General features: G+C 46.6%; 1 protein-coding gene across 11 annotated transcripts in view; it reads left to right on the top strand.

Moving 5' to 3' along the window:
* The first annotated feature begins 2350 nt into the window (after positions 1 to 2350).
* Positions 2351 to 19219, top strand: part of LYSMD4 (LysM domain containing 4) — a 43953-nt gene continuing 27084 nt past the window's right edge. For 8 of the 11 annotated variants that reach the window (XM_042988190.1, XM_042988193.1, XM_042988192.1 and 5 more), the window contains exon 1: positions 17967 to 18520. In XM_042988190.1, the coding sequence (XP_042844124.1) occupies positions 18239 to 18520 (282 nt within the window). In that variant the 5' untranslated portion in view covers positions 17967 to 18238. Of the gene's footprint in view, positions 2379 to 16678; positions 16733 to 17949; positions 18521 to 19219 lie in introns of those variants that run through there. The other 3 variants (XM_042988184.1, XM_042988182.1, XM_042988183.1) reach the window with 3 other exon arrangements.

Here is a 19219-nt window from a genome sequence, read left to right as displayed (position 1 = left end):
TTCCTTAAAGGGGCAGAGAGGACAGGAGGATGGTGGGGGGGGGGGGCATGGAGGGAGTGATGCTCTATACCAGTGAGCAAGATTTTACATTTACTTCCAGTTGCAAGTGGCCACTTCAGAGCCAGGATGTTCGGGGCCACTCTCTCCCACCCTACACGGTGCAGCTCAGGCCTGAGCTGAGCTTGGCCATGGGGCAGGCTGGTCACCCTCTTTATTTTGGCCCCCCACTTTTCATCCACACTGCAGCACAGGAAGCCAATACAGAGGCTCCTTCAGAGCCCTGGAACCCTTCTGCCCCTTCTTTTGCCACATGGCAGCCTGACCCAAGATCAGATTGGGCCTGAGTTTTTTTGGAGCACATGCAACAAGAATGCCCATGCTGTCCATCTGTCTTCACACTCAAGTGAGTGGGCGGACACAGCCTGGAGTTAACTGAGGGGGGGGGCTCTTCCGTTAGCTGTCCACCTCTGCTACTGGGTGTGCCATGTGAGGTACTCTGTCTACTCTCCACATTCCTCATTTGTAACGTGGAGATCACAACAAGAGCACCTCATAACAGCAGTCTTGGGGGGCAGTTACGAGGGTAGAAGAATTTGGTGCTCACTACCACTGCTGCCAGGGGAACACCACTCTGGGTGTGGGTGCGGTGGGCAGGATCCAACATCTACCCTCTAACACTGGAGCCTGAAGGTGGCCTTTGGGGCATATGGCCAGGAAGCTAGAGCGTGACTCACTTGAACATGTGAATGGCCTGCTCATCAATGGGCCATTCATCACCCAAACTGATGTTGGGCCGGCTACAAAACTATCTGTGACACAGGCCAAGGCCTTGTATCAGGTTATCCAAAAAGCAAAGCATGAATGCCTCGGTAAGACAGCCACATGCTTCACATCTGGTCTTCTCCAGATTGTTACCAGTCGTACACAAGTCACCCTTTGAAGAGGCAGAGAAAGAGGGTGTGAAACTCATTTGTTTCAAGTTAAGTCATGAAGTTTAAAAGTTCATCTTACCAAAAATGTCCCCAAATAGATCCCATTGTGTGTATTACTTTAATGCTCACCAAAGATGGAATTTCAACTCAGCAGGAAAAGGACGAGTGACTTAACAAATGGTTCTGGCACAGTTGGTCATCTATCTGGAACATTATCAAGCTGGACCCTATTTTATACCATATACAAAAATAAATTCCAGTTCTGAGTCACTGAACAAGTTTTTAACGCCACAATATCAACCTTGCAGTTCCTACCTCCAGAATCCTTTTACAGGAGATGCACAAACCTCTATTCAATTTAAGCCTCTATTATTTCGGGGTTTTCTACTATATGTAGCTGAACCTAACCCAATTAACACAGCAATTCACAGAAGAATAAATTTAAATGATTAATATAAAAAGGTGTTCAAACTTGTGAATTGCTAGAAAAATTTACATTAAAGGAACAACATATCACTTAATACCCATAAGACTCATTAAAAACAATATTAGTGCTGGGGAGCCTGGGTGGCTCAGTCAGTTGAGCGTCACTCTCTTGATTTCAGCTCAGGTCACGATTCCATGATTGAGCCCCGAGTTGGGCTCTGTGCTGAACATGGAGCCTGCTTAAGATTCTCTCTCTCTCCCTCTCAATCTGCTCCTCTCCCCTACTCATTTCTCTCTCTCTCTCTCTAACAACAACAAACACTGTAAGTGTTAATATGTATTTTGGGCAAAGATGCAGGGAAAGGGGTTCTCTGAAGATCATTGCTGAAATGTGAATCGTTTCCCCCCTTTTTGGAAAACAACCTGGCAATACCTTGTATAATGAAATCTACACATACTCTTAAATCTAGCATTCCCATTCCTGGGACTCTATAATAAAAGAACCCATACCTGTGGAAGACTATATTTACATGGACGTTAACTGTAGCAGTTTTTATATTTGAAAACTAGGAAACAAAATGAATGCCATTGACAGGTTAGATGAATTATGTTTTATTCACACCTTGAACAGCAGTGTTTCAGGTCTGATTTTTTGAGAAACAAAACACTAAGGTTGAAATTGGTGAACAGGAGGGTTATTGGAAAATGCTCTTGGGAATTATCTCATAAGGAGGCCTCAGCCAACTCTTGGAGAACTGGGGCCTGATAGGCTTTTCAGAGTTGTCCAGAATTGAGCTCAAGGGACAGGCCTTTGTACTTCAACATTAATCAGTCATTGTGATGTCCCCCAGGATGGGACCTAACCTCAGGCAGACTCAGCTCTGACCCATCAGTGATCATCTTGGCAGCTAGGAGGGTGTGTTTTACCACAACATCCACCACTGTCCACCTGTTGAGCCACTTGGGTCCACTTGATTGGATAAATTCACTTCATCTGGGATGAGCTGCTTCAAGATTCTGGTGGGTCTCTTTTCCTGAGATTTTGGAGCTGGATCACCTGTTGACCAGCAGTGAAGACCCCATCACTGGTGGGAAGTGAGGCACTAATAATCTCTGGCATGTTGCCATGGTACTATGTCAACGTCATGGGTGAGAAACCAGGGTGGGGTATTAGTCAGCTCAGGCTGCTATAACAAAAATACCATAAACTAGGAGGCTTAAAAATACAGACATTGATTTTTCACAATTCTGGGGCTAGGATGTCCAAGATTAAGGTGCTCACCAATTCAATTCCTGGTGAGAGCCCTCTCCTTGATTTGCAGATAGACACCTTCCTTCTATGTCCTCACCTGATAGATCATTTCTCTCTTTCTCTCTCGTTTTTTTTAATAAAAGCACTAATCCCATTCATGAGGGCTTCCCCCTCATGACCTAATCACCTCCCAGATGCTCCACCTCTAATTACCATCATACTGGGGATTAGGTTTCAGCATATGAATTTTGGGGCAACACAATCATTCAGTCTATAGCAACTTCCCAGTTCAGAAGATGAGGATTATTTTTATTCGTACTATGTATTCATTTCTTAGGGCACCACAGCCTGGAGGGGCTTAAACAAAAGAAATTTATTGTCTCACTGTTCTGGAGACTGGAAGTCCAAGGTCAAGGTGTCAGTAGGGTTGATTCCTTTTGAGGGCCCTGAGGGAAGGATCTGTTCCAGGCCTCTCTCCTTGGCTTGTAGATGGTCATTTTCTCCTGGTGTCTCTTCACATTGTCTTCCTTCTGTGTACATCTATCTCTGTGTCCATATTTCCCCTTTTTGTAAGGACACCAGTCATATTGGATTAGGGCCCACCCTGATGAGCTCATTTTAATTGGGTTATCCCTATAAAGACCCTATTTCCAAATAAGGTCACATTCTGAGATTCTGGGAGTTAGGACTCCAAAAAGTTTCTTTTTTTTAGTGGTGGGGGGAACACAATGCAACCTACAACATACCTTGTCCACTAGCTGCCACAAATGGCAGTTAAAGTTGTGCAATATGGGGATCTCGTGCCCCACGGCACCACTGACACCCCCTTCGTGAGTCCCCTATAGAGTTATGACTGGGTTAGATCAGCATGGTCTTCACAACTGAGTCATAGAGCAGAACACTCTGAATATTAGATTCTGCACTAGTTTTTGTTTATCCTGGAATCATAATAGTTGAGGTTTTAAATTTTTGCTTAGTTTTCAATGTTTCTGTCAAAAATCTAATTCTAAACTCTCTGCTAGTGTCTTTTAATACATTCAGACACATTTGACTTGCCCTCCAACATCTCATATACACCCTTCACCACATCTTCTCTCCTGTGATGGAGTCTCTGTTTCCTGGATGCCATTTCACTGCTTTTGTTTTATTCCCTTGTTTTACAGGAGCTTATCCTTCAGTATCATCCTACAAAAAGGTATATGGGAGGTAAATTCTAGAGGATCCTACATGTCTAAAAATGCTTTTATTCCGTATTATCACTTATTGATAGTTTGGATCTAAAAATTCTAGATTGAAAATCATTTCTCTTCATAATTTTGAAGACACTGTTTTAATTGTCTTCTTACTTACAGTGTGATAGTGAGAAGTCTGAAGCCATTCTTATCCTCATTCTTTGAATATGCTGTGGTTTTTTTTCATTGCCCTTTTGAGGCCCATAAGATAGTCTCATTGTAAGTTAGGTTCCTGGACTCAATTTCAATGTATGAGGATGGGGACCAGGGGTGGGGAGCACAGGGGAGGCAGTCCCCACACAACAATTCTCAGGACACCAGCTGGGTGTCCTAGAATTCAGTTCAATTCTGACACTATCTACCTAGGGATAGCAGCATCAGATTCCATAGGTAAGGGTTCAGTCCTACAAGACTGCCAGAGACATCAGTTGTAAGCCAGCTTGTTACCTGTGCTTCTGACTGCCCAGCTACAGACTGGAGGTTCCCATGACCTCCTTCTTGAACTTCAGGTGCCAGTTGCAAGTCCATGTTGTTACCTGTATGTCTGACAGGCTATAAATCAGAGGTTCCGAAGACCTCCTCCTCAGGTTAGGTTAATTTATTGGAGTGACTCACAGAATTCAGATAAATTTTTTACCTACTAGATTAGCAGTTTATTATAAAAGGACATCACTCAGGAACAGCCAGATGGAAGAGGTGCACAGGGCAAGGTGTAGGGAATGGGCACAGAGCTTTCATTCCCTCTCCCAGCCCACCACTGTCCCCAAATCTCCCCATGTTCACCAACCTGGAAGCTCTCTGAACCCTTTTGCGTTTCGATGGAGGTCATTACATAGGCATGATTGATTAAATCAGTGGCCATTCGGTATTGATTTAGCCTCCAGTCCCTCTCCTCTTCCCAGAGGTCAGGGGAATGGGACTGAAAGTTCCAACCTTCTAGTCACATGTTTGGTTCTCCTGGAAAACAGGCTCCATCTTTCCCAAAATCCACCTCATTAACATAACAAACTGTTACTCTCAATACTTGAGAAATCCCAAGCGTTTTGGAGGCTCTGAGCCAGGAACAGGGTTGAAGACCAAATACGTATTTCTTATTATAACAATTTTTTTTAAGTTTACCTATTTATTTTGAGAGAGAGAGAGAGAGGTAGGGAGGGGCAGAGAGAGGGGGAGAGAGAGAATCTCAAGCAGGCTCGGTGCTATTAGCACAGAGCCTGTCATAGGGCTCAAACTTACGAACTGTGAGATCATGACCTGAGCCGAGATCAAGAGTCAGACGTTTAACCACCACCCAAGCGCCCCTATTTCTTAGTATAAATCACAATATCATACTTAGTCACCAGTATTTGAAAATGTCTCCATGAAGTACCTGGATGTGGATCTTTTTCATCCTTTCAAGCTGAATACTTGTATTCTTTATTTGGAGGTTTTCTTAGAATATATTTTTGATGATTTCTTCCCCTCCATTTTACCTGTCCTGTCTTTATGAAACTGCTCTTATTTTGATATTAAACTTCCTGGACTGGCCCCCTAGTTTTCTTACATTTTTTCCCTCTTATCTTCCAACTCTGATTTTTGCTTTCCTTTCTGGAAGAATTTCTTTTTTTTTTTTTTAATGTTTATTTATTTCTGAGACAGAGAGATACAGAGCATGAATGGGGGAGGGGCAGAGAGAGAGGGAGACACAGATTCAGAAGCAGGCTCCAGGCTCCAGCACAGAGCCCGACGCAAGGCTTGAACTCACAAATCATGAGATCATGACCTGAGCCGAAGTCGGTCACTCAACCAACTGAGCCACCCAGGCGCCCCTGGAAGAATTTCTTAACTTTGTATTCTAAACTATTTAGAGTTTATTATTTCCACTGTCACATTTTTAATTCTCAAAAGTTCTTGCTTGTTTTTGGAATATCCATTTTTAACGGTATCCTGTTCTCATCCCATGGATCTGGCACCTTCTTTCATTTCCTCCTTTCTTTCCCTCAGGTTGCCTGTCTGTCTGTCTTTATTTCCCTCCTTCCTTCCCTTCATTTCTTTTAACAGTTCTTCAATATTCTTCTCCCTGTATAATCTGTTTTACCCACGTTGCTTTTTCTCTGTAGTTCCGATCACTGCCATTTATGTCAGAGACTTTCTTCAAATGTTTGCTAATTGATGATTATCTATCTGTTCATGTTAAAGTGTAAAAGACCAAAAGCCTACTGGGATGTCTCAAGCACATGGTGGGCTTATAGACATGGAGCTTTACTGTAACACAGGTCTCTGGGGGTGGCACTATTAACATTGTGAGCTGGATAATTTTTTTGTTGGGCGGGGAGCATTCCTGTGCAATGTAGGATGTTTAACAAGCTTCATAGATACCAGTAGTGTGCACATGTACACACACACACACACACACACACACACACCAGTCTGTGATTCCTCCCAGCAGGGATGAGTGGGGGAGGCAGGAGAGGTTCCTTTGGACATCTGGGTGGCATTTTTGTACTGCTGTCAGTTAAAAAAGTGGGTTCCCTGCACTCTGGGGATGGATTTGTGCTGAATTCTGACTCCTCTGGCAACACGGAATCTTGGGCAATTTTCGTCAGCTCAGGCTGCCATGACAAACATAACACACAGGGTGGCTTCAACAACAGATTTATCTCCTCACAGTTCTGGAAGCCGGAAGTCTGAGATCTGCAGTGCTGGTTTCTTTGGTTTGTAGATGGCTGAATTTTTTTTTTCCTGTGTCTTCACAAGGTCTTTCCTCCGTGTACACACCCCTGTCTGTGTGTCCAAATTTCCTCTTCTTATAAGGACACAAGTCAGATTGGATTAGGACCCACCCTAATTGTCTCCTTTCAATGAATCACCTTTTTAAAGACCTTATCTCCAAATAAGGTTACATTCTGAGGCTCTAGGGTTTGTTCTTCAACACATGAATTTAATAGGAGGCACAATTCAGCCTGTAACAGGCTGTTCAGTTCCTCCAAGACCCTTTCAAAAGTTAGGACAATTGGAGGTCATACTGGCCTTGGGCCAGAACACCCCCAAGCCACCCCTTGCCCTCTCTCATTTTGCTTTGCATAGCAGCAGCGAGGCTGACCCTGGGCGGAGGTAAGAGGTCTGAACATGTCCCCTCCCTTCCTTCCTGCCTCACAAGGTAGCTCCACAGCCAATTCCGTCTCCTCTAAGCTTTCAGCTTCCACTGAACAGGCTCCTTGTGGTTCCCTGGACTCCCATGACATCAGCCCGTCTTCTGGCCCCAGCCTAGAGAAGTGGTGGTACCTTCTGGGTTGTCCTAATGCCCTCCCCCCTTTGCTTATCCATCACCTGTGACCCCAATCTCAGCATGCAGTTCCCTGCAATGTGAGTATTCTGAGTAGTTTCTTGGTTAAATCCCAACTAATACAGGAGTACTTTTCCCTGAAAGGGTTGGAGGCTGGAAATAATGCTGAAAATGTTAGAGACATAGCAGAACCCTCAGTCAGCAGCAGCTTCGTGCTTCAGGAGGTTTAGTTGAGTACATATTCAAATCAGTTAAATATGTTTTGTTGAGCCCCTTCTGGGTTCTAAGCATGGGGTTAACAAGATGTTTACAACCTGGCATTGAACACCTACTATGCGCATATAGGACGCATCAGCTTGAAGTCTGTTTTCAGTCTAGAACAGTCCCACTGAGGGACCCAGACCTGCTTGTGTATGTAATCAAATCTTGTGCAGCATGGGGGTCCCAATGAGTGGCATTACCAGAGGTACCTGGAGTTTCACAGATTTGTACCCTGATCTGAAACGACACAGAACTTCAACCAAAACGTCCTTCCAGCCAGCAAACCGTGATGGCAAATCTTCCTCTGGAGGATGCTTGGCTGAGGAGCCCAGGGCCCCTCCTTTCCCGTGGTCTCTAGTTTCCCTCCCTCCTCAGACCCTGGTTCGGGGTGCTGTTTCCAACTGAGGCTCCTGGCGTGGAGAATTCACCCTCTGCTCTCTGAAATATCACCGGATGTAGCTTTCCCTTAGACCTGCCCCTGGAATGGTGCCCCTGAGTCTTTAGCTGAGAGACTTCCCACCTACTCAGTAGACTCACACCACCTGTGGGCTGCCTTCAGCTCCAAGGGTCCCAGCTGGAGTGTCTGGGAAGGCAGAAGAAGGGGGTGCAAAAAAAAGAGTCTCTTTGGCACCATGCCTGCCTCTCTACATCCCCTCCCTAGCTATCAACCTCCTGGCAGAGCTACGACCTGATGCAAATGTTCAGGATATTTGCTGTTAAACGGGACCATTTGGAGAAAGAACAAGGTGGCCCTCAGATCAAGGCAGGCTCTGAACCGTGGATTTCAGGCACCACAGGCAGTGGGAATGTAATGTGAACCTGATGCAATTTTTAAATTTCTAGTAGCCACATGAGATAATAGCCAAAAGAGGTGTGCCTGGGTGGCTCAGTAGGTTAAGCATCCAACTTCAGCACAGGTCCTGATCTTATGGTTCATGAGTTCAAGCCCCATGCTGGGCTCTGTGCTGACAGCTCAGAGCCTGGAGCCTGCTTCTGATTCTAGGTCTCCCTCCCTCTCTGCTCTTCTCCTGCTTGTACTCTGTCTCTCTCAGAAATAAATAAGCATTTAAAAAAATTTTTTTAAATAACCAAAGAAAAAGTGAAATTGATTTTAGTAATATTTTCTGTAACCTAATATATCTAAAATTGTATTGCTTTAGCATGCAGTTCTTTTTGTAAACAATTTTTTATAATTTTTTTAACATTTATTCACTTTTTGAGAGACAGAGAGAGACCACAAGCAGGGGAGGGGCAGAGAGAGGGGGAGACACAGAATCGGAAGTAGGCTCCAGGCTCAGAGCTGTCAGCACAGAGCCCGACATGGGGCTGGAACTCACGGACTGTGAGATCATGACCTGAGCTGAAGTCGGACGCTTAACTGACTGAGCCACCCAGGTGCCCCTAAACAATTTTTTAAAAATGTTTATTTATTTATTTTGAGAGAGAGAGAGAGAGAGAGAGAAAGAGAGAGTATGAGAGAAAGAGAGCATGCAAGCAGGGGAGGGGCAGAGAGAGACAGAGAAAGAGAATCCCAAGCAGGCTCCACGTTGTCATCGCTCAGAGCCCGACGTGGAGCTTGATCCCACGAACTATGAGATCATGACCTGAGCTGAAATCAAGAGTCAGACGCTTAACCAACTGAGCCATCCAGGTGTCCCAGCATGTAATTCTTATACAAATTATAAAATTTCTGTCCCCTGCACGACTCCAGGGCACTGGGAAGAGCTGGAGACCATGGAACTGTTGCATCGGGTTCTCTGAACCTGGGCCTAATTCCCGGGTGTGGCCAGGAAAACCAGAACTGAGCTTAAAGTTTGGCAAGGGAGGAAGCAAAGGATTGGAACATTGCAGGGGGAGGGGGTGGCTGAGGTTTTGCTACTGAGAGGGGCAAAATGAAGGTAAGATACATTTATGAAATCTTTAAACACTCTGCTGTATATACCTAGGTCTTGTAGATGTGGCTCTTTAGGGAAACCGGAATGGACCCTGAGTTCCCACCAAGGCGGCAGTGACAAAGCAGACCCAGGCTCCAGGTGGGAGGGAAGGGGAGGGCCAGGGGGAAAGTCAGCCTGGGATGACCCCGGAGCTCAGGTCAGGCACTCAGTGTTCCCCCCCACCCCACCCCACCCCACATTGCCTAGGACAGCTTGCCTGGCTCATCAGGCTCCTGTTCTTGGGCAACTCCTCATACTTTAGTCCAGGGGGAGACTGTATCCGATACAAATAAAGCTCCTGACAAACATGTTTAAAACTCACCCGAGAAACCTGTTCCCAAATCAGAACAGATCCGATCCTCACAAACCACCTCCAGCTCCCTAAGTTAGGAATGTATTATTTAAAGAAAATTTGACTTTTATACCTTTATGGTTTCCCCTGTCATAGTAATAATATCTCACATTCCCAGAATGTTCATTGTATGCCAAGCACCTGGTGAGTAGCAGGATCTATCTCTGATCTCATTTTATAGACAAAAAAACTGGAGCTTACAGAGGTCACAGAATTTTCCTGTTAATCCTAAGGGCCGGTGCTGGCTTCAGAACTGGACATCTGAGGGGGTCTAGTGCAAGGGTAGAACATTTGGCTGTAACAAAGTTTGATGTCCAACTTCAGCACGAACCTGCAGCTTTAACCACTGTTTGGTGTACCACGTCCTCATAACGGGAGTAAACACGTGTGGCAGAGACAAGTTTAAAAATGCAAGCACTCGGGGCACCTGGGTGGTTCAGTCGATTAAACATCTGATTTGGGCTCAGGTCATGATCTCACAATTCGTGGCTTCGAGCCCCGGGTTGGGCTCTGTGCTGATGGCTCAGAGCTTGGAGCCTGCTTCAGATTCCATTTCTCTCTCTCTCTCTCTCTCTCTCTCTCTCTCTCTGTTCCTCCCCCACCTGTGTGCGCTCTCTTTCTCAAAAATAACTAAAGAAAAATTAAAAAAAAGAATGACAAAAATGCAAGCACGCATAAATAAGGCAATTATTACATCACCCAGGAATAACCACTATTGAGCATTCTGCTTTACAACCTTCAGATGTGTGTGGGGTGATGTATGTCCCTTACTCTTTTTTCTAGAGATTTTTATTTTTTTAATGTTTATTTTTTGAGAGAGAGAGAGAAAGGGAAGGGCAGAGAGAGAGAGAAAGACAGAGAATCCAAAGCAAGCCCTGCACCGTCCGCACATAGCCTGATGAGGGGCTCGAACTCAGGAATGGCGAGATGGTGACCTGAGCGGAAGCCAAGAGTTGGGACACTCAACGGACTGAGCTATCCAGCATCCCCTGTTTTCTAGAGATTTTTTAAAGTGCTTGTTATTCATAAACATCCTTCCATGTGAATAACTGTTACTTCTACAAGAAGTACTCATTTTAAACAAGTATGCTTTATTTCATTTCATAAATGAGCTACATGAATTCAACCTAATCTCCTCCTGTTGGACATTTGTTGTTGATGTTGTTGTTTCACCTCTCACCATTAAGAACAGCCTTGTAACGAATCTTTTTACATGTCCTACTTATTTCTTGGCAAATTCCAAAACATGAGAGACAAGATCAAAGAATATGCACAATGTAAAAGTTATTGCTGCATAATGCTACCAATGTCCCAATTGAAACTCCCACCTACAGGTGCTGAGAGCACTCTTTCCTCACCTATGCAACCACATGCGTTTAGATTTGACTTTTTCCAGCTTCTTTCAGCTATGTGAATTTCCATTATTTGACCATCTGTCAAATTAACACCTTTTTCTTTTTTTTTTTTGTTTGAACTTTTTAAATTTTATTTTGAGCCAGAAAGACAGCATGAGTGGGGGAGGGGCAGAGGGAGAGGAAAAGAGGGAATCCCAAGCAGACCCCTCCCCTTGTTGCCAGCACAGAGCCCAACATGAGGCTCTAACACACAAACCGCAAGATCATGACCTGAGCTGAAATCAAGAGTCGGACGCTTAACCAACTGAGCCACCCAGGTGCCCCATCACCTTTTCTCTATGTGCATTTCTTTAGTGAATTGTTTGCATCATTTGGCAATTTTTCTATGGACTGGTTTGTTTTTTTTTTCATATTGAGATCTGAATGCCTTTTTTTTTTTATTAAGGATACTAATATACCAAAGAGAGCAAATATTTTTACCCAATTTATTATATTTATTATATATGTTTTAACTTATTTTTAAAGTTTATTTATTTTGAGAGACAGAGAGAGAACACAAGCAGGGGAGGAACAGAGAAAGGGAGAGAAAGAGAATCCCAAACAAGCTCTGCACCACCAGCTCAAAGCCCGATGTGGGGCTTGAACCCACAAACCACAAGATCATGACCTGAGCCAAACCAACAAACAGTCAGATGCCCAAACAACTGAGCCATCTGGGCACCCCTAAGCTTTTTTACTTTTTAATGATTTTTTTTTTTTTTTGCTGTTCTAAATGCAATATATTTTTCAGACTCTTCTTCCCTACCACTCTCCAACGAACTCCTAAGGCTGTCTTGGGGGACTCCACACAGAGGTCTGACAACTGCCTGGGCCTCTGTGATGAGCTAGCAGCATCTTCCAAGGGGTGGGTGGGGAGCCTTTGCCTTGCAGACTGCCCTCAAGAGAGGTAGAGGGTGTGTCCAAACTATGAAAAGCGAAGGGGTGTTCATAATTGTGCTAAGACAACAGACATAAACTGAAAATGTTCCAAGCATAGGGAGCGAGACCATAGAGGAGGGGACCGAGGCCCAGAAGGCTTACAGGTCTGGATTGAGGTCACACAGCTGGTAAGTGCAGCGCTAGTTTTAAACACATTCATCTTGGGGCGCACGGGTGGCTCAGTTGGTTAAGCGTCCGACTTCAGCTCGGGTCATGATCTCACGGTTTGTGAGTTCAAGCCCCGCATCGGGCTGTGTGCTGTCAGCTCAGGCCTGGAACCTGCTTCAGATTCTGTGTCTCCCTCTCTCTCTCTGCCCCTCCCCCACTTGTGCTCTGTCTCTGAAAAATAAATCAAATGTAAAAAAATTAAAAAATAAAAATAAAAAATAAACACATTCATCTTCCCCCGGGCTTCAAGGCTACAGCTAACCTGCTGTGCACCGTCAGGCAAGTCCCCTATGTCTCTGAGTCTTAAATTCCTCTCTCTAAAATGAGAAGTTGTGGCCTAAGAAATTCTAATGACTTTGCCAGTACAAATCTCAGCTCTCTGCCCAGTGGAGTTTTGCAGTATCTAGTAGAAGTCAGCCACTCAGCATCTGTTCCCTTCCATCCTCTGCCCTTCCAGGGAGAAGGTCGGTGTCTTAGTTCAGGCTACCATATCAAAACACCACAGACTGGATGGCTTACACAACAGCAATTTATTTCTTACAGTTCTGGAATCTGGAATTCCAAGACCAAGGTCCATCAGGGTTCAGATTCTGGTTCAGATCCGGCCACCTTCTTGCTGCATCCTTGCGTGGTCTTTCCTGTGGGCGTGAGCAGGGAAGGAGAGACAGTGAGAGCAAGCTCTCTGGTGTCTCTTTTTACAAGGACACTAATTCTGTTGGATCGGGGCCCCACCCTTATGACCCTGTTTAACCTTAATTACCTCCTTATAGGCCCTATGTCCAAATACAGTTACATCGGGGGTTAGGATTTCAACATCTGAATTTAGTGGAGACACAATTCAGTCCACAGCAGGCTGTCACAGGGGACAGACAGGATGCTCTAGGTTTGGCAGGAGTTTGAGGGGCATCTGAGTAGGCCTGCCGGCTTGTGGAGGATGGATCGCAGCTGTCTCAGCGACGGAGCCGTGGGACTGTCCTTGGTGGATGTGACCCTGACGCAGTGCAGAGGGGGAGCCGTGTGGCTCGAGCACCTCCTCTCTGACCTCACCTGCATCTCAGCCAACCTAGCCAAGGGCCTGGAGAGAAAACTAGAGTATGTTTCTGAAGGAACTGTTAGTTCCTTCAGAATCAAGTCAGTAGGCATCCTGGCTGAGCTGGGCCAGCGGAGAAAGCAAAACGGAGTTCTGCCCAGAAGCCTTTATAAGAACGTGGGCTTTTGTAGTCACCGTCTGGGGTTGAATTCTGCCTCTTGTACTTGCTAGCCATGACATCTAGGACATAAAACCTCTGTGCCCAAATATCTAACTCAGGAATTGCATCGCTGCCCCTAACAGAAATCTTAATCTCTTAAACAATGGGGACATTTAGTTCTTTCCTACACACTTTCCATCTTTTCTGCTTTGCTGTCCTGAGCACATGGGCTCCACCTCCAAAGTTGCTTCAATGTCCGATATGAGTGCAGGTGCCCTTGCCATCACATCTTCATCCCAGGCAGCGGGAAGAGGGTAAAAAGAACACCCATACTATACAGAGCTTTTCCCGATGTCTGCCTTTGAAAAGCTTTGTCAGAAGTCCCACCCAACATTTTCCTCTTAGGATCCATTGTCTGAAACTTCTTCACAGTCACACCCCACTGCAAGAAGCTGTCAGCGTGGCACATTGCTGCCCCAAATAATATTGGGGTTCTTTTCCGAAGCAAAAGGCTAGAATGGGTATCGGGTAGGCATCTTGCGATTTCTGTTGCACTCAGTTTGTCCATCTGTAATTTGGGGATTGTAATAATACTTACCTGGCAGGAGTGTTGTGTGGCCTTATATCCAGTATGGACTCAATATATGTTAGCTAAATTACTTGTCTATCAACAGAGAATGAAGTAGAAAAGGAAAATAATGTTGGCATTGCTATGAAGATAGTTTTGACCTCATAGACCCAGTGAGAAGGTCTCGGGGGTCCCCCGGATCAGATGGACCACATTTTTGAGAACTGTTGCTTTAGAGAATCAGATTATTCTTGGGCAGACTCACTACCCAAGCTCCAGCGTGATACCGGAAGAACACACAACCATCCTTTGGCCTTTATGAAGTTTGGGTAATTTTCGTTAACGCATATGACCTAGTTTTTCTTTTTTCAAGGATCTAGCATAATCTGTCATGCTCTTTCTAAGTATGTCTTTGTTGTGGCTCATCTTAAGAAGTGTAAGCCCCATGAGAGGCTGCAGAGTTTTACTCACCACTGTGCTCCAGGGCTTGAGATGGGGAGATAGATCCACAGACAGAAGCTTGACTTCACCACGCCCTGTGCTCCTGGAAAACAGAGAAGGTTAAGATCTCCCCATCCCCACCCACCCATTGTGTTCTGGAAAACGGCTTATTGCAAAGAACCCTTCTTTCCCCATATGACTTAAATTAAGACTCATGGATGCCATCCTTGTTTACCTGCGACAAGGTGAGACACAGACCCTCTAAATTCTGTTTCTTTGCCTCATAAATGATTAGCTGAGCCCCTTGTCCCCTCTGATCAATCAGAACAAAATGCTTGTTAACTGAAATTCCATTAAGCCTCTCTCCTTCATCCAGGTGCCCGAATGGACTTTAGCCCACATTCAGCCTGAGCCAGCATACAATCCCTCTCGAGAATAGGCTGGCCTCGGGGAGAATGTTTTCATGTCTAATACCCAATTCTGCCACCCTTTTATTCTACTTCCTTGCACCTGGCTCCTTCTAGCCTTGTTCATCTCTCTCTATAAAAGAAAAGCCCTTTTCTGCCTAACTCCTGAGATGCTTACAGACCTTATAATCAGAGGGTTCTCCCTCCTGCAACAATCTTCTTCTCCCTTTGCAATAATCTTTTCAAATAAAATCTCTCTTGAACCTGGATTTGCGGGGGGAGGGAGGTTGGGAGTGGGGTTTGGATTTGTTTTTTATTAGACTGCTGAAGGAAAGAAACATGTGTAACTGATCAGGGAGTGGCTATGTTAATTCAGCTTTGCAGATTCTGCTCTGACTTCTCTCTCCGGTAATCACACTCTTAGATTCTGATACCTAGACTTGCCAAATCCACCGGGCCATGACCAAGCCCTCTGGGCCAGGAGTACAGCTGTGGCTGCCAGCTGGGCTTTTGGAGTCAGACACATTAGGATTTGGATTTTGCTGCTGCCACTGCCCTCCTGTGTAGCTCCTGTGTAGCCCAGGTCAAGTCACTTAATGGTTCTCCTGTTGAACCAGTCTTTACTGAGTGTAGGCTTTGAATTGGACACAGGTTGTGGTGAGCAACAGGTGATAATTAGGGACAGGAGGATTCTGGCAATTAAACAAGTAAATTAACTGGCAATTAACAAGTAAATGGAGGGAGAGCCTTGGTATATGGGGGGAACAGGGAGGGCTCTGCTGAGAAAGTGACTAATCTGAGGCCTGGGGGTCAGAAAGTCCAACTGTACCAGCAGCTGAAAGAAGGACATTCCTGTGAAGGGCCAGGGGTGGGAGATCTGGGTGTTTAAAATCCAGCAGAAAAAGGGAGACAGGCTAAAAAGAATGAGTAAATGGCACAGAATGGACTGAAGCCCTCACATCATCCTGGGCTTTGTCTCCCAAGATAAGGAATTTCACTTTTATTTTGACTAGGATGGAAAGCCTAAAAAGGGAGAGATATTTTTGTTTTCATCCTTTTGCTTTGTAGTTTAATTTGATTGCTACTGAGGTTTCATTTTTCTTCCCTGTTAATCATTTGTATTCTTTGGTGAATTGTCCCCACCCATTTATCTACTGGGCTCTTCATGACTTTCTCATTAATTCGATGAGGTTTGTCTCAGTTAAGGATATTAATCTTCAGTGGTGTATGTTGCAATTATTTACCCCTGGTTACGGTCTGATTTTTAATTTTGGTTTCCTTTTGGGGGGTTGAAGTTTTAAACCTTTGTGCTTTCGTGCATGAGAGTGTTCACCCATCACTATTAGGCTTAAGGAGTCCTCCACCATCGACATTGGGTAAATGGTGTTGTTTTGGTCCGTGTTGTCGAGGTTCGGTGTTTTACTTTGGTGGACTTTGTGTCTTCCTGAGCGGGCCGGGGCAAACGCCTCCTGTGGTGGTAAGGACTCAAGATGTGGAGACCCCGGGTCCTTCCAGCCTAGAGGAGCCGCTTCGCAGCGGGAGGCCTCAGCAGGGGACACCCGCTCTCCTGGGAATCCACCCCCTCGTTAAACAACATTGACACACAGGCCTCTTCTACAGGTGAGGAAGCTGAGGGTCAGCAGAGGACCGGGAGAGGGTGGTAAGGGGTCTTACAGCCTACAGCAGAAGCAAAACCTGCAGCTAGGACCAGCTGGTGCCGCCGTGGCAGGCCGGAGGGCGGGGCCAGAGTCGTGTCGGACAGCTGGAGCCCCGCCCCGCCCAGGCCCCGCCCCCGGGCTGAGCTTCCGGTACCGACTTAGCTCAACCCGGCTCATTCCAGAGCCTGCGCGGCGCTGATTTCATTGGCTGTCTCGCCGTCCCCGCCCCCTGGAGACCTGCTGATTTTCTCAGCCAATCAGCAGGTACGGCGGCGGCGGCGGCGGCGAGTCTCGGCGGATCCCGGGCGCTGAGGTACCGGGGTTTCCAGGAGGGGCCGCGGTCCTGGGTGGGGGACAGCACGGGCCCTCAGTGGCGCGGCTGCTTCGCCCAGCTGGTCGGCTCGCGGGTGGGCCAGCTTCCTGCCTCTGGAGGGGCAGTGACCGCCACCGTCGGGGGCTGGCTGGAAGTTGTTCGGGGTTGGAGGGCAGAGGTCGGAGGTCGTGTCTTTGGGGAATGTTGGGGTCCCGCCCATCTAAGCCTAGGAGCGGGCCGCGCCCCGTTTTGTTTTTGTCAGCGCCCGTTTGGGGACCGCCCTCCTGGCACGGAAGGAGCGCTGAGGGAAACTGAGGCCTGGGAGCAGCCGGGGCCCCTCGCAGGCCCCGAGCTCTGACGGGGAGGCCGGCCGGTCCTCAGGCGCCCGCCGCCTCCCTCCTCCGGGCCCGTGGGTCTGTAGGGTGCGCGTTGGAGAGGGTGGGCGGCACGGCCGCGGGGGGGCCACCGGCTGTCCCCGAAGGCCCCCCCCCCCCCCCGGGCTCTGATGCCAGCTCTTTCGGAGGCTGTCATTCCCCGTGTTTGAGATTTCGTGTCTGGAACCTCATTCGGACAGTTTGGAGAGGGGAGAGGGGGTAGTGTGGCTTTGGCACTTGGCAGGAGGTGAAAATAAAAACCAGACGTGGGATGTAACGAAGGCAGAGGGACCTGCGAGAAACTGGACGAATTTCTTAGCTCGACAAGGATTTTCTCCCCAACTTGCCCCGCATACTGTGTAATTCAAGCTTTCAGCACTTGAAATCGAGAGTATTGTGCTCTCCTAGATCTCATAAGCAAGAGCCCTAAGTCTTGACCTTCTTGGTGAGGATACTTTGGAATGTGTAAAGTAATGAACAAGAATTGTTTTGTCCAAAGTTCCGAGTTAAGATTCACAGAACAGGGAAGGTGGGAACCTCTCTGCTTGGTTGGGGGGGGGGGGGAATCTTGGTAGCTTCTCTACTCCTCTGACGCCCAAATGGAAGTTTCTTTATCTGTATGGGTTTTGGGGAGACACGGCTCTGGATGAGGAATAAGAGGGAAAGAGGGATTCTTTTTTTATTTTATTCTTTTTTTTTTATTTTTGAGAGAGAGAAACAGCACGAGCGGGGGAGGGGCAGAGAGAGAGAAGGAAACAGAGAATGGAAGCAGGCTGCAGGCTCTGAGCTGTCAGCACAGAGCCCGACACGGGGCTGGAACTCACAGACCTCAAGATCATGACCTGAGCTGAAGTCAGACCCCTAACCGACTGAGCCACCCAGGTGCCCCGCGATTCTTTTCATTTTCTATGCAGAAAGTGTGCAATTAGGCAATTACCTGTCCCTCACCCTCCATCTGAGCTAGCGTAAAACACATCCTTTTTTGTACTGACGGTATATGTCGAGTATTTATAGTGGAAGGGGATGGGAGTAATTTCTCTAGCAATGAGTCCTTTACCTGTACTGTAGCCGCAAGAGGAATGGATGTGCCTTGTGTGGAATTAACCCTGGGGTTTGGTTTTCAGTTAAGAAAATGAGGCAGAAGGAAGTGTTAACCAAGACCTTCCAAGGCCCAGCCATTGTCTGTAGGACTCCGACCAGCCACGTTTACATGTTTGAGAACGGTGGTGGGGACTCAGGGGACTCCTCTGAGGAAGAGTCCCACCGCGTGGCTCTGCGGCCCCGGGGCAAGGAGCACCAGAAGAAGGGTGCCCCCCACCCTCACCAGCCAGGAGCGGGGGACGTGGTGCTGCTTCAGCGGGAACTGGCCCAGGAGGACAGCCTCAACAAGCTCGCTCTTCAGTATGGCTGCAAAGTAAGAAACCCCGGGTGAAGGTGGCCCCTGTATAGTTAGAGGAACAGAGGACCTCACTGAAGGGTGGGGGCCCTTGCTGCCCCTTCATGACCCCCCCCCCCCGCCAGGGGTGGTGTCCAGAGGCCTGTGGTATTGGTGAAGGGGTTTCCCATCTGGCCCGAGATGGAACGCAGGTGACATACTTTGAGTTCTGAACCTTGGGGTCATAAAAAGTGAGGGTTAGGAATCTCAGGTGTTGGGCCAGTTCTCTCTCTGCAGAGCACTTCTCTCCCTGTCCCTCCAAGTATTTTCGGAAACCTTTTTTATATAGTTTTTCTTTTGAGCATATTTTGTTTAAGACTTGCCAGGGCCAAAGATGCCATGCAGAATTTATCCAAGATTTGTTTGGTAGGATTGGTTTTTTTTTTTTTTTTTTTGGCTACTTCTCTTTTTCTGACCCTTTCTTGCTGGTTGCAGCCTATTGGATTGGTCAAGTTTGACGTTCTCTGTTTTAGAACTGCATGATCTAGCCTGTGTGCGCTGTGTATCTGTATAACCCTGTTTCTCTCTTTAATTATGTTTTTAGCATTCAGAGTGATTAACATGGCAAAGTAAGTAGGAAAGTATTTATAGAATTGCTGCATTTTCTCCTAGATTGAAACTTTTTATTTCATTTTGCTAATAACACTGTGTTATAACTTTCTATGGCCTCCTCTAAGG

The sequence above is a fragment of the Panthera tigris genome, chromosome B3 (assembly GCF_018350195.1).
Source record: "Panthera tigris isolate Pti1 chromosome B3, P.tigris_Pti1_mat1.1, whole genome shotgun sequence".
NCBI classification, from domain to species: domain Eukaryota; kingdom Metazoa; phylum Chordata; class Mammalia; order Carnivora; family Felidae; genus Panthera; species Panthera tigris.
This window is presented reverse-complemented; position numbering and strand designations above follow the sequence as displayed.